This window comes from Cheilinus undulatus, linkage group 17 (genome assembly GCF_018320785.1).
Source record: "Cheilinus undulatus linkage group 17, ASM1832078v1, whole genome shotgun sequence".
NCBI classification, from domain to species: domain Eukaryota; kingdom Metazoa; phylum Chordata; class Actinopteri; order Labriformes; family Labridae; genus Cheilinus; species Cheilinus undulatus.
In genome coordinates, this window is record NC_054881.1 from 6700300 (window position 1) to 6716393 (window position 16094).

Consider the following 16094-nt stretch of genomic DNA (forward strand, 5'->3'; position numbering starts at 1 on the left):
GTCTGTGGGCACCATTAAGGGTGAAGGAGAATTGGCGAAACCATGGTTGTGCTCTGGATGTCCTTGCATAGTAGCACGGGCATGGAAGAATAATCTGAAAAAATAGTCCACACCTTTAGGATGGAGGAAGAAGTATATGGAGAGTAAGTATACTGTCCAGGCAGGTAATAAGGTTTCTAGGAGTCCCCAGTCATGCTGTGGAATTCCCAAGGGCCTGAAAAACGCCAGCAGTCTCCAGACATATTACTGGGGATGAAACACCCTAAAACTTACGCACATGACTGCAGATACTTCACTTCAAATGATTAAAACATGCATGTCAGATGAAGATACGGGGCAAGGAGTGAATGAAGTGGCATCAAAGTACATTTACATTTCCCAAAGAAAGTCCATGGGGAGGACCCCTGGGCCCCTCAGTTCCTCAGAATAACTTTCAAGCAAATTATAGCTCCGTATATCCCTGTAGACATTTTAGGACAATGCAGTGGTTGATCGATATTTCATACAGTGGCATACAGTAAATAAGAACGTATGGCAGAATGGTGGATATTGCACCAATAGTGAGCATGTAGGCCGAATGCGGCCTGCAGTCTATTTTTGATTGGCCCCCAGCAAATTCTTGGTATAGAATTAAATATGGCCCACATTGAATATTACCATGTGCTTGAACTTCGTAGTTTCAGCACAAGGCTGTGCTACAATGTCAAATCGGTAAACAAATATTTCGACGAAATGTATGTTTTTTAATGACTAAATTGGGACAGCACTGTAAATAGTGAACATATTTGCAACCAAAATAATAATCTTTTATTTATAACTTTCTGATGGATTACAGCAACGAATAGAAGAACCAGTAATATTTAAGGGACAGAGCAAGTGGTAGCCGAGGCCAAACGGGGTCCTCTGAAATCTGATTGGCCTCCCCAAAATCCTAAAAATGATTGTCAATTGGCCTTGTTAGCAGTTAACTAACTTAAGGCCGACTAAGTAACTTTGCATATCTTAACCTATATCAGATTGGTTCTACTGGTTTCAAATATCCTCAAGTGGCCCCACCATCCTTATGCATGTGGCCCTCAGTGGAAAAAGTTTGGACACCCCTGATGTATATCCTTACCTTTGTAAGTTCTACACATCTTATGGACATGTTGAAATATTACAATGTTCTGAATACACATTTGTCCTGAATTTTCTGGCTTTGCTACCTGAAAAGAGAGGCCTAAAAATGCTTAATTTAATTGCTACGATTACTTTTAGCTAAATGGAGACGGGTCTCATGTATCTCCTTTCCTGGGGCTTCCAAATAATACACAAGAAATACACTGGCAGCACTGGGAAACGCAGGAGGAACTAGTGATGACGTTTAGACAGTACGCTCTCTTTTGGTTAAAAATATGACAGGAGATTATGTTTGAGGATGCTCCAAAAGTCACATATAGCGATGCTTTTCTAAGACTTTGATCTCGACCTTCATGTAGCTTAGCTTTAGATTCCCTCGCTACAGTAGAACAGGCCCATGTGTACTATTTTAAAATCAAGCGTCCTAAATTAAGCCTGGGTGTGCTGTGTCAGGATTAAAAGGTTACCAGCCCTGCAGCGTTGTCCAGGTATCAATCCTACCTGGCACAGTGTTTGAGCACAAAGGTGCGTAAGTAGCCTCTTAAGACTCGCCAACTCACCTTTTTGTCGCACTGCTGCACAGTTGCACAACTTTCCTAGAAATGTGAACAAGAATACCAGCGTGGATTACCCATAAATATCAGGAAAACTAAACATAAGGGTGATAAGTTTAGGTGTTGAGAGAGAGGAGGAACTTCTACTGTATGTATGTATGGGTCAGTTCAGCGATACAGATCACACCTTACTGAGAAGGAAGTTAAAGTTAGCTGAGGGAAAGTTCTTCCTCATAGGGGTGTGTTTGATAAGTCTTTCCTCTTTAATTAAACACCAGTCATTCTTCATTCGGTCACAGTAGAGCTGTTTTAATCTGCTCCGCTCATCAGAAAAGCTGGAAGCAAACATGAAGAGGTGCCGGTTCCTCATCACATCACCATCCTTGTTGCTCTGCAAAGAGACAAGTGTACTGTGGTGCAACGCTCATTAAGACGAGGTCTTTACTGCTGAATGTGAAACCAGTTTCAGGTTTTAGAAAAGCACCTTGTTCATCTTGTTGTTGTGTCAGAGCAATTATTAAAACAGGGAGTGTGTGCATGATTCTGCTGGTCCTAAAGTGTGTCTACTTTGGTTTAAAATGTCATTTTTACAGTCTGCACACAAAGCATTTGTTAGTACTTTCTATTCCTCCAGTGTAGATCCTTGCAAACTCTGCTTTAGTCTGCAAGCCTGTACAATGATTTTCAATGTTTGTACTATTTAAGCTGCTTATCTTGAGTAAAAAAATGCAGAAATAATTAAAAAGTACCACTAGAGCTTCTGATATTTAAGCCTTGGTGTAATTCAAATGGGTATCCTGTATAGTTAGCATTCTTGTGTTGCAGTATTTAATCAGACATGTGTAGTTTCTGGTCCCTAACCTTTTTCTCCCTCCTGTAGTTTCTCCAGCTGAGAGGATCCGCTTCATTCTTGGAGAGGAAGACGATGGCCCCCCTCCTCCTCAGCTCTTCACCGAGCTGGATGAGCTCCTGGCCGTTGACGGACAGGAGATGGAGTGGAAGGAGACAGCCAGGTGAGCCACTCGCTCAAACCTGTTTTTCCTTTTAAAGCCAAGCGTGCTTTCCCGTCAAACATCCCCCCACCCTTTCTTTTATATATTAAGAGCCGTCGGCAGTGCAGCCATAAATTTCCTGCTGAACAATCCCGGTGCAGTCAGTGGAACACAATCCCTTTATGAATAATCGTCGAGGGAAATAGGCCAGTCAACTCCCCGTCTGCTCTTATCGGACTGGGATCTGGAGTACCTGCTCTGTGGGACCGGGAAATGACGCAAACTCCCACATGGTCTCAACAAGACCTAATGCGCACTGGGGCATATTGAAATCCCATATTTGACATGTCCTTTATGTGTTCTTATGAAAGAAACTGCAATAAAACTGAGGTTTTTGTGTTTTTAGTTACAGAAGTCAATGTTCTGTCAATGAAAGGCTCTTTTTGTCCATAAGATTCATAATTAACTGATTGCATAAGCAGGCAGAGGTGGCAAAAGTGCAGCTTGTAAAATGAACTTGCATTGCATAATATTTTAAATAGCCATTAAGACTTTTCCACAGTCTGTATTGATGCTAAGATAACCAAACCTCACATCACAATTAGGAGAAGGTTATATTGAAATTTTTCTTCTCTCAATCAAGATATAAATACCCAACAAAAAATGTATTTCTACATTCTAGATTTATGTTTCATCTTGGTAATGACATTTATCTATTTTTTTTGCACTTCTGTTTATCTTTTATGATACACAGGCATAAATACACTAGAGAAATGCCTTTTCTCTGTGCATGTAAGTGCAGAAAAGTGCATTCAAAAGACAAAGGTTGAAGTCAAATTTGTCCAAAAATGGTAAAGGTAAAGTCTAAAGTTTTTTGTATAACAGCAGTACTCAAGTATTTACATTACCTCAGATATTTCAAACATTTTATAACGAACATTCCTAAATCCATCAAATTTATAACAACAATAACACTGGCCTACAATTTGGACTTTAAACTAGAAGTTTTTCTCAGCGTGCCATTGCTGTTTGCTCTGATTTGAACAGACATCTGCACCGTCACCCATATTTTACCACTTTTTATTGCTCTAAGCTTTGCAATTCTGCAAAACTTGCCTCAAGACATGAATGTCTCCGCAGGGACTCATCAGTTCTTATGATAGGGAAGAGAGAAAGCAAGTGAAATTGCATGTTCTAGTTATTTTGAGGGTGAACAGGAGGCCTTAGAAGCCACGTCCCCCAAACACGTGCCCACTGACTGTGGAAAAGTTGGACAATGACTATTACTTAAGGGGCCTTGTGAGTCAATTCTTAGTGTCCACCATACTGAAAACAGTCTCAAGCTAACTTGAGAATGTCAACCTAGGAAAAGACAAAGATTTTGAGTTGAGGCAGGTCTTAAGCCTCCTGATAAAGGGCTATAGAAATTTCAACTCTAGAACAGTGTGTGCCCATAAAAGCATGAACTATTCTGACCAAAAATATCTTTTGAACCAGGCTGTAAACATGTTTATTTCTGCTGTAAAAATCAAACGGTGTATATGCGGCTTTTACGCTTCTGCAGCCAGCCTCTAGTGGACACATGAGGAACTGTGGTTGCTGCTTGGCTGTCACTACTTAATCCAACACCAAATAAATTTGCACACCAGGGCCTGTGATGGCTCAAGCTAAGAGCAAACATTAGCTAACCTTAGTATGGATGGTGTTGCAGTATCTTGGTGCACTGACTCATACTGCAACATGACATTGTTTCTTTCACTGGAACAAGGAACTTCCCATCATTCCCCACTATCCTTAACAGCATCTGTTATTGTGCTGATCTTTTTGATGTTTGCCTGAGAGCCTTTTGCAGTGGAATTTGCACCATGGGATTTTAACCATCAGACCAAATATTAGTGCTAAAAAAAATATCACAAAGTATATAAAGTAAAACTTAAGAGCCATGCAAAATCGAGCAGAAATCTGTGCTCCAGGATGCTGTGAGATTTGTCAGTTAAATGTGAAAAACCCACAGTAAAAAGACACATATCTGTGATGTGCTTTATGGACTTTCAGTCAAGATACTTCAGCACTCTACCAATGCACATGACCAAGTTTAAACACATCATAAATCCACATCTGTGCAGACAGATGGGCATAGCAAGGGTCTATCTTTGCAAGGAGAACTGGTAATACAATAGAAAATGCAGGCAGATTGTGAAAGTCTTTGCATGATGCCTTTTAACCATGGCAATTTCAGGATTTTCTGGGGTGAATTACATTAGTTGCATGCTTTTAGCATATTTAAATTTACACTTTTTTGCATGCAAAACTCTTTTTGCATCATTTTGGATTTTTCTGCTGTCTTTAACTAAGGGTTATTGACTTCCTCTTGGATGCAGACGTGCTTTTATTGTGAAAGAGAACGAGGAACTGCAGGTAGATCAAAGATTACGGCATGAACTTAATCATGGAAAAAGGAACTTGTTATGGATTGAAATGGAAATAAGGGGACTGTAAAGACAAAATTTGCAGATGACTTTGACTTGTCAACTAAGCTGTCAGAGTCTTTGAAAATAAAACGAGACATTAGGGAGCAGTGGTGGACTTAGTTTACATCACTGTGGCTGCAGGGAGATGCGGATGTGGCTTAACCAAAGTGCTGAGAGGGATCAAGCATTTTGTTAGTTGCAATAAAATAATTATGCATTGATTCTGGAACTAAATTTGTAACAATGAATACGTTTATTCTTATCTGTAGCCTCATTTTAACCCTATTCTAATTAGGCTAAAAAAATAAAACAACATAATTTTCTACCAATTAAGGCTCTGTTGGGTTTTGTTTGTTGGAATTGCCATGCTTTTACCTAAATGTTTTGCAGCGTTTGCAGGTTTCGCAGAAAAACAGTGACAGAAAATGAGGAAAACCCCACCTGTGATTAGCATTCCTGTCTTTACTACCACTACTTTGAAGTCTTTGTCTTAGTTTAAGAAAGGGAAGAGGAGCTTATCTCATATTGAGGATAAATGCACTCCTCCAGGTCGACTGTCTTCATACTCGGGTTAAAAGAAGACGTCTGGTCACAGGCGTGTGGACGGCAGCCAGAGGGACACTCTATCCCCCCGAGGAAACCCCATCCTCAGGCTTCAGGAGAAAGGCTCTTTGTAGCGCTGACATGTGAGGCATTATTGTTAAAACGAGTCCTTGTCCTGGGTCTTACCTTGAAGGCACCCGTGGTAGCAACAAAGTCTGGTTTCTCTCGTGTGGAGCCATGTGTGATCTAAGAACGGCCAGAAACGCTGTCGCCGTGCTGTGCGGCGTGTTCGCTCCAGTCTGGTGATTTATTTTTTAATTCCTACGCTGTCTGGTGTCCCGTATTCTCGGCTCCTGTACTGTGACCGTTTCAAAACACTGTGGGGATGTTTAGTAAAGAAAAGAGGACCCGTCTTGTCTCCTTTTGTTGGAGCCCATATTTATTGAAGAGTGTATAAAGCCACTGTTCTGTACTCGTGTGTATATTTTCAGTGGCATTTTTCATTTGTACACCTCCCTTGATGTAACTCCCTTCAGAAATCTACTGGTTATAGCCTTAAGTTAAATTTTAAACAATTGCTGTTAACCATGTGCAAATATGAGTATTGTTCCTACTATGACTGTGGATGGAACTTCCTTTGAAGTAATGCAAATGGCTCACAAACTCCTAATTGCACTCTTGGCTTTTGCAAACACAATGAGGCCTGCATCATCCAATCTCCAAACTTATGTACCTTTGTCTCATTGCACTCCTCGTGTCCAGGTGGATCAAGTTTGAGGAGAAGGTGGAGAAGGGCGGCGAGCGCTGGAGTAAGCCTCATGTGGCCACGCTGTCCCTACACAGCCTGATGGAACTCAAAACCTGCATCGAGAAGGGCACCATCATGTTGGACCTGGAGGCCACCACGTTGCCACAAATAGTTGGTAAGCAAGGCTTGAAGAGATGCACATTTACTCCTCTGAAAAATTCAGTGGTGTAACTGATCATTTTAATGTTTTTCCTCTGGCAGAGGTGATCACAGACAGTCAGATCGAGAACGGTCAGCTGAAGCTGGACCTGAAGGAGAAAGTCATGTACACACTGCTACGAAAGCATCGCCACCAGACCAAGAAGTCCAATTTGCGCTCTCTTGCCGACATTGGCAAGAGCGTTTCAAGTGCAAGTAGGCTCTTCTCCAACCAGGAGAATGGTAAAGCTCATCCAAGAACTAACTTTATTCTCTTCTGTTTTTCACATCTTTAACTAACCACTTCCTTTTCCTAACACTCCTCTTACAACTTTTATGCCTTTTCTTTCTTCTTTTCCATCTTCTCTTGTTCTTCACTTCTCTTCGGCTCTCTGATCTTCCTGCACGTTGGCTGTTAAAGCACGCAACCCTCTCGAGCCGCACCCCGTGCCTTGTTTAAGCCCGCAAGAATTAGAGGAACCATCTGAGGTCATGAGGAGCTCCAGCATGGGATACCTCTGTAAGTGCGGTCACAGCACTACAGCTCTGAAAGCGGTGTAATCACAGTACATTTACATGCAGAATAAGCATCAAAGCTGCTGACCAATGCTGAAGTTGCTGCATAGGTTTTAAACAGCTGGATTTATGCATATTAAGAGCCAAAAATTTAGAAAACTAGCAGAATTCAGCCCCTACTTAAAAGCATCTTTGCACCAATGCAGTACTGATTTATAAGAAAAAAAATCACTGATACCTAAAGTGACTGCCAAAATATTGAATTATGAGAGAACCAAAATGAAATAGGACTTTTGTGCACTGATTTTTCCCAAAATATGATAATTCATAGGTACTGAAAATGATGTTTTCTTTTTTTAGTATTGTCAAATCATCAAAAGTTCATGACGAATAAATAGTTTCAGTCATTTTGCAAACTCTTACTCAAAAAGTGTCAGTTCCACTTCTTAAATGTAAATATTTGCTTCCTCTCCAGTTTTTTTTTTTTATGATCATACAAGAAGAGTCCTTTTACAAGGGGTTGACAAATATTATTTTTCAGGCCCAATTCATAGGTTATAAGACTTGTAACCAACTGATAAAATGAGCCTTTACTAAATTTCTGTGACTTGAAAGGCAATATTGGCCCATGGAATTTTTTCTAATTGTTTTCATTTACCCAGAAAGCCTCTGTGTTTGGCACTATTTTGCCAAGCAAGCTTCAGCTACCAGCTGTTCTTCCACCTCAGTGCATCTAATCAGCTGTTTGGGCCTTCATAACTAATCTAAAAGTGGTCATTTTAGCTCAGTTTTCTACTTCAGCAGGTAAAATATTGTTGCCATGAAGTAAAACTGTCATGTTGAGCATAGCCTGTCCAATTTATCTTCACAAAGTTGATGAGGGTCGGTAAAACACCAGCATTAAGTTAGGCAGGGAACTCTGGATGGGGAGTGATGCAGGCTGCAGGCATGTGTGAAGGCCCACTCATGACAGCAGTAGCTCTGGTGGACATGGGCTCACAGTTAACGCACCTATACCATTAGCAGGATCTCACCTGCTACCCAGTCTCCACTAAAGTTTCTCTCCTCTCTCCTTCTTCCCACTGAGTCTCCATCTGTAGAAGTTGTTGCTCTGTGTACTCCGGCTTATTAAAGTATCCCCTCGTATCCACAGTACACGGCATGTCATCGTCACTCGAGTTGAAATCGCTTATTTTAGTTCAGTTTTAGCTTATTTTGTTGTTGTTGTCTCTGTTGACCCAAACAGCTGTTCACTTATGCCAAGGTGGAAGAGCTTGTGGAGCCGAAATTCACAACGCTCTCTGAAAGTCCAAGTAGCTTATGCAACCCAGCTTCAAAAACCCAGAAATGTCCCTAATTGTAGGTCTGAGATTTACAATGTGTGATAGGACATTTATTTATTCATTTAAACTTGTTAAATTAGGAAAATCTCACTGAGATCAAGAATCTCATTTACAAGACTGCCCTGGCCAAGACAAGTGAGTTACAGAAATGAAACAAAAACACAGATCCACCAATCCTGGGTCAAAGAGCAGAAAGTTATCAGTCAAGTCTCTTTCTTTCAAGGTGTCTACAACCTTATGCATCTTTCTCCAATTCCTGCAGAGTCGAGGCTGCAGAAGCAGCACACCTGAAACTTTAGGGACAGACAGCAAAAACAAGTCTTGTGATTGAGTCACAGAGCAAAGACTGTAGATTCCTGCACTTCTTACAAATAAAATCACACGATAATGAGGGAAGCTGGTTCAGTATAGCCTTATGAATAAAGATATGTCTATGATTTTGTGTACAATTTGGCAATGAAGGCCAGCGAACTTGATCATACAGACAGGAAGTTACCATTCAAAAAAGCCAGACTATTAGTATGGATGAATACGCACGACAGCAATAAAGGTGAGTTTTTGCCTATGATAGCTGTGCACAAGTTACAGTAAATGCTTTTACCCATCATGCAAGTGCTTTCACTTAAGCAAAAGTAGCAATGCTACTGTGTAAAAATTCTCTGAAGTCATGAATTTTAAATATTGGTTATAGAAATACACCCAATTGGAAAAAAACTGCATAATTTCAGAATAATGATCTAGGTTGATTCAGATCGAGACTTTGGAGAATGAAAATGGAGCCAGAGCGGAAGATGCACCTTGCAGCAGAGCCAAAGTATTGCACTTTTAATTAGCTAATTTTATTGGCAGTCAGAACTGGAGCAGCGACTTCTCAGCTGGCCTTTAAATCTTTTTAGTTGCAAAGTTGCTCACAATGTCAAGGGGAAAAAAAAAATCAAAAGTGTGTGAGCATTTTAACAAGTTAAAGATGACCCAAAACACTCGACAACAGGCAAATCGTCTCCAGGCTCATTAATCTGTTAGCCTTCTGTATTGTTAAAGGGCATCAAAGCAGACTTGACAAATTCAGGTTCTTATATTGCAAATAAGAATCTGGATCAATGAGGAAAAGGACCAATCAGATTGGACTATAGAGTATTTATGTGGCTCCAGAAAGCTCACATGTTGTAGATCCTGTTCCTAAATAATCTATTTACAGTGATAAAGTCAGAGGAGCATTTCAAACTGTGCTCCAAGTTTACATTCTCCTCATTTACCAAAAGTTTCCTCCGTGTGTTTCTGCTGACGCTCCTAAGCAGCTGACCTAAGACGGCCACGTATCCTCACTCTGCTCTCGCTCTGAATGAAAGGCCATCTGGCATTACTCCGAAAGCTTTAAGCCGCTCCACATTTAGACGTTTTCTGGCTCTCTTCATGTACTTTTCCTCTGGCTTCTTTGCTTTTCTGGGACTTGTTCTGTTTTTCTTCCCCACATGGTCCAAAAGTGTCTGATTTGAAGCCCCAAAGTGTTGATCCCAATGTGTCTTCCCTCTCTGCAGGTAGTCCGACTACTACCCACAGAAACCTCACCTCCAACAGCCTGAGTGACTTCTCTGACAAACCGGAGAAGGATCAGGTAAAAGTTTCATGTCCTCTGCTGAATCTAGGCAATATATCAGGAGTTTAAAATCCATCAGCGAAGTTCCACAGAGCTGATATTAGGAGGTGTGAGATCATATTTGTTATGTTGTGGTATCAAAGAGGTTTCTGGTTTGATTTTACTAGTATATTAACCTTTTTTAGACCGTGCATGCACATATGAGATCAGTACAGCTTAGCCTCCTTAAAAACATAGAAGGCTAATAATTTCTGCTGTTGAAGTATTTGAGATACTTGTCTCGAAGTTTTTGGAAATTTGCTTGAAATGTTGAGACAATTTAATATGTATATTCCAGAAATTTTCATGGAGGTTTTGGGGAATGTGCTTGAAAATTTCATTGGAAGTTTTTGGGTAGAATTTGCTTGAATTTTGGGGTTCAATTTTACAAAATATGTTTAGATGTATGGGAGCATTTGCTTAAAATGTTTACACATTTCTCTAGAAATTTGGGAGGTTTATTTGCTCATTTTTGGGAATTTAATTGGGAGTTTAGGGCGGGGGGGTTCTTTGAAATTTAAAAGAATTTTTATGGAAATTTCAGTGAATTTCTTTGGATGTGTGATGAAATTTCAATCATTTCATTTAACTTTGGGGAATGCATTTGTCATTTTGGGGAAATTTGATAAGGAATTTTGGGAGGAATTGTTTGGAAATTTCAAGTACTAACATTACAATTTTGGGGGGAGATGTTTATTTTTATTTTTTGTGTATTTTCATGGGAATTTGGGAATTGTCTTTGGATACTTGGGGGAATTGTTTTGGACATTTTCATGCATCTGAAGTAAGTTTGGGAAATGCAGTTGAAACTCCCAGGAATCAGTTTGAATTTTGGGGTGGATTTGCTTTAAAATCTTGAGTTTTCATGGAAATTAATCAAAATTATTTGTAAATTTTGGGGGAATTTAATTGGGAATTTGGGACAAGGGTCTTTACAGGGAAATTTCAGTGAATTTGTTTGGATGTTGTGGGAAAAATTCCATCATTCTTATTTAATTTATGGGAATGTGTTTATAAATTTCTGGGAATTTTATCATACATTTTTGGGGAATTTGATAAGAAATTTTCAAATGTTTTTTCGGAAATTTGGGGAATGTGTTTGTATATTTTGGGCAGAATCTACTTTTTTTGTCTTTTCATGGGAGTTTGGGAATTTTCTTTGGATGTTTAAGGAGGACTCATTTGGAAATTCCCACGCATATTCATGGGAATTTAGGAACACATATGTATTGTTTTTTTTTATTTCATATGAATTTTTTGGGGAGAATTTGCTTTGAAATTTTAAACGTTTTCATAGAATTTTGGGAAGTTTAATTGTACATTTTTGGGAATTTGACTGGGAAATTTTGGGCGAGAGTGTCCTTTGAAATTTTCAGGGATATTTCAGTGAATTTGTTTGGATGTTTGGGGTTATTTCCATCATTCTCATTGAATTTGCAGGGGAATATATTTGTTAATTTTGGGGAATTTTGTCATACATTTTTAGGGGAATTTGAGAAGAAATTTTCAGGAATTTACAAGGAATTTTTGGAGAAATTTTTTATCAGAATGTTTTAAGCTTTATTTTAAATTTCACTGAATCAATCTGGTAATATTTGAAGAAATTTTGGGATACTTTTTCCTGGATACTTTTACAGATATTGCAGGTAATTTCTTTGAAATTTTACCGAATTTAGGTGGATTTTGAAATGGAGATTTTCCAAGAGATTGAGAACTTTTAGTGTAAATTTTGTTGCTGCTTGGCCTTAACAAGTCCTTGTGGTCCGTTTGTCAAAATGACTCCAACATCCCTCTCTCAGTGAACCCCTAACAACAGACCAGCTAGCTGAGACAGGATTCTAAAACGGATCTAGTGCTGCGTTTTCTGCAGAAACAAGACCTTCAGGAGACTTTTGGCCATCATTTTTGGTCAAAACTACTTCCTGTTGAAAGATGAGGCAGAGCTTTTAAACTAATCAGGTCTCATTATTCCCCAGTGAGTGGGAATTTTCCTAAAAACATTGTGATATGCTGCCATCAGTTAAAAGATATTGAAATATGATTTGTGGTTAATTTGCCCTCCTGTCTGCATTCGGGGATATTTAAGGACTCCATTCACAAAGCTTCACTGTGCACGGTCATGAGTTTGTGCATAAGCCTGTTAGCCTCACATAGAAATAAATAAGACCCCCGGCTGTCCTCTCTCCACTACAAAAAGCTTTCTGTGAGTTTCTTTCATCTTCACGAGCAGCTCCTGTGACTCATGATCGAGTAGCGAACCTCAAACTGGACATGGAGTAAAGATCACAGCAGCAGTTAAAGTGTAACAACATGAGTTATGCTGCAGCAGTAGTTAATGAATCTGTATGTGTGTCAGAATGGTCTGGCCTTTGATAAAACATCAAGACGCTGGTTAATCATCTCCCTGAAAAAAAGGATTCTTTTCTTACACCACAATTCATAGTCCAAGATCCAAAGCGTGCAGATTTTACCTTCTATGTCAGTGTTGGAGTGATTTCCTGGGCGGCTGTAAAGTTTCTTTATTAGGTGGCATAAAGTCAAACGTCCTCTTTGCACATAATTCAAGGAAAGGGCGGGCACAACCTGTTCTCCAACACCACATCAGTCTCTGCCAGCTTTATTTTAATTGCATCTCCACACTTAATCACATCAATCATCAGTCACTCTGACAGAAACTGAAGCAAGAGTTTGTGTGCAGTGTGGCAAGTAATTCTGCATTACTAACATTGCTACTCTCCTCCTTTTTGGCGTCTTTGTTCCAACAGTTAAAGAATAAATTCATGAAGAAGCTTCCCAGAGATGCAGAGGCGTCAAACGTTCTGGTTGGAGAGGTAGATTTCCTGGAAACTCCCTTTGTGGCGTTTGTTCGTCTGCAGCAGGCCGTCATGTTGGGGGCTCTGACTGAAGTCCCTGTGCCCACAAGGTACCCAAACCACAATAAAAATAATCACTATCATCTGTTTTTGAACTTTTAGTGCTTTTAAAATACAACGTATGCCATCTTACCCCATTTTCTTGCCGTTTCTTAGGTTCCTCTTCGTCCTGCTGGGCCCCAAAGGAAAAGCAAAATCCTATCATGAAATTGGAAGAGCCATTGCAACACTGATGTCAGACGAGGTACTTTGTTTATCTCCTAACTTTTTATTTAATTATCTTAAGTATTAAATCTTCAAACTGACCTCCCTGGTGTGGGTTCTAAAGCTGTAGCAGACTTAAAGGACCATGTTAACCTTGACTTTAAACTTTGCTTGTGTTTGACTTTTAGCTCAACAATTAACGACATAATCCTGGTTTGTTGCAAACTTTCAAGCATCTGCAGACTGCAGGGCAGTAGAGAGAGACTGTTGCTATCCTGAAGCAATAAAGCTCATCCTTTAAAGCTCTGATTGGACTAATTAGGCTATAAGTGGTTGTGAACCTAAGTTAATGGCATCTGGAGAGCTCTCCTGGAACAACATGGCCGTATTGCATCGAGGTTGTGGAAGTTGCTGGGCTTTCAATTCAGGACAACATTTATTACTTCTAAAAATGTACTTAAAGCTAGATTCTAAATTCAACCAGAGGATAATTCAGATTTTTTTGACTTGGGTGGCCTAACTGGGGTGCTGACTTATGCAGGTATGGGGTAAAGTTTTTGTGCACAGGTATTTTAGGATTACAGCTGAGCTTTATGCCTTTGTTTGGATAAGACAGATGTAGAGAAAGAGGGAATTTAGGGAGAGATATTGCAGGATGATGTGCACAAATGCATCATCAAATGCATCAAATGCACAAATGCATACATATTTATGTCAAAACACTTCCTTTCTCTACTTAACACAATATTTATCACCCACTGATGTTACTTTCTTTTTCTTTCTGCAGCTTAAGGTTGAAATTAAGACTATTTTTTTTTCCTTTAGTAGTTTTTTCTACTATCAAATGTAAAAACAGGCAAATGTATCATTTAAAGCATTGGTTCCCACCCTGGGGTCCAGGGCCCCCCCGGGGGGGGGGGTTGTTTGAAATCATGATTATAAACATTATATGACAGCATAGTAGAGCCACTCTAAGAGTTTAAAAAAATAAAAGGGTCTGATTATTTTTTAGAAAAAAAACACAACTTTCAGGAAAGTATAAACTCATGTAATTACAAGAAACAAAACCCAGAATTTCCGAGTTCAAAAAACGTATAAATATTCAAGTTAAAGTCTTAAATTCTGATATTAAAAATGCAAAAATTTCAAGTTTTCAAAGTCATACATTTAAACATTGTAAAGTTGTATATTTATAAGAAACCAAACTGAAAACATATGTTGGATACCCCAAGTTTACAGAAATGTCTCTTCTAAGGCTAAATGATTCTGGGACAAATCCCTTCAAATCCCTATTTCCTGCTTGATCTGTCCCGGTAACAAATATCATTTTATCAGGATTTTTACTGCAGGACTTGTGCAAGGCTTAGAACTTTTATAGAATGGCCCAGTACGCCATCAAAATATAGTTTATATATCTTTAGGAAAAACCTACTAAGTTAGTAGGTCTGGTATGTTGAGATTACGTCAATGATAATTAAAATTGTGTAATTTTGAGGCGCAGGTGGCCTAGTGGTTTAAGGCTAGCCCCATGTATGCATTCAAATCTGTCCTGTGGCACTTTCCCAGTGTCTCTCCCCTGCTCTCTCATCCCTTTTTCCAATTCTATCCACTGTCCTCCTCTGTCAATAAAGGCATAAAAAGGGCCCAAAATAAAAACCTTAAATAAAGAGGTGAATTTTTATAACTGGATCTAAACTCTAAAAGCCAAAAAAGGAGGACTAAGCTTTCTTCCAACAGCATGAGAATGGCTACAAGTTTGACTTCTACAACACATGACGCTTGGTAGCAAATAGCAGAGGAACAATCCAACATTTCATCCTGGTGTCTCTCACTTTAGCTTAAGTTGCGCCTTTCAATAACCAGCCCTGTTGGAGATCCATATTCTCTGTTAATATTGCATGTAAAAAAGATTTTCACCTTGAAAGCTCTGTGTGGATCTCAAGTAGCTACTCAGTGCTCAGAGTAATTTTTACATGACTTACTTTTACTTGAGTAGATCTATAGAGCTGCACTTTTACTCCTACTTAAACACATTTTAACCTAAGTGTCTGTACTTTTACTTGAGTACAATAGTCTGGTACTTTTTCCCCCTCTGGTCCTGAGGACTTTGCTTTTCTAAGATGCGAGTCAGGGGGGCCAAAGGTAAAAAAAGATTGGGAACCGCTGATTTAAAGACCATGATATTGAAGCAGGGGGTGTAGCTAGAGACTTTGCCCCCCCCCATGACATTTTAATACACTCACATCTCTGAAGTTGTTGTACTTGGCCTGAAAATAGAGCTATCAGTGCAGACTTCCTTAAACTGATGAATTTCATTGTAACTGTTATTTTGGTACTACCAAAGTATAAAAGCTTCAAAACTCTGCAGATCTTCGGTCATAAAACTGCTGCAAGCAAGAGAGAGGGACTGCCATCCACGGTAGATTTATAGGTTGGAAATATCCATGGTTCTTAAGTCCATTTGGTGTCTCATAAAGATGCAAGACTGGATTCAAATCTGTCACTAAAATCTTGTTTAGGTTCCGGTCCATTGTGAAATGTCAGGCCATGACTTCAGCTCCTCATTCCAACCATTATTTCCCTCTAACGTTCCTTATAACCAGGTCCCATGTCCACTTACTAAGCCAGAGTTCATGCCTCATGTTTTAAAATCTCACTGTTGAGCATTATTCTCATGCACTACATCCATGAGGAAGTCTATGGGTGCACTCACACAGGGAAATCCATTCTGTGTCATGTTTGACCTCCAAAGTCCAGTTTGTTTGACCGGTGTTGACGCTCCATTCTTCCCTCAAGCATGACAGACTTCCCTAACCCCAGCATGTTTAGAAGAAGTGTGCTCTGGCACTGTACCGGTGTGCAGCGTGGACATGACATATAATCAATAGAACTGTTCC

The 16094-nt window shown here is 39.5% G+C and overlaps 1 protein-coding gene across 2 annotated transcripts in view; it reads left to right on the forward strand.

Moving 5' to 3' along the window:
* LOC121525381 (electrogenic sodium bicarbonate cotransporter 1-like) overlaps positions 1–16094 on the forward strand; it is a 66966-nt gene that overhangs the window by 25229 nt on the left and 25643 nt on the right. For both annotated transcript variants that reach the window (XM_041811362.1, XM_041811363.1), the window contains exons 4-9: positions 2554–2686; positions 6442–6602; positions 6689–6868; positions 10023–10099; positions 12886–13043; positions 13150–13237. In XM_041811362.1, the coding sequence (XP_041667296.1) occupies positions 2554–2686; positions 6442–6602; positions 6689–6868; positions 10023–10099; positions 12886–13043; positions 13150–13237 (797 nt within the window). The remainder of the gene's footprint in view (positions 1–2553; positions 2687–6441; positions 6603–6688; positions 6869–10022; positions 10100–12885; positions 13044–13149; positions 13238–16094) is intronic.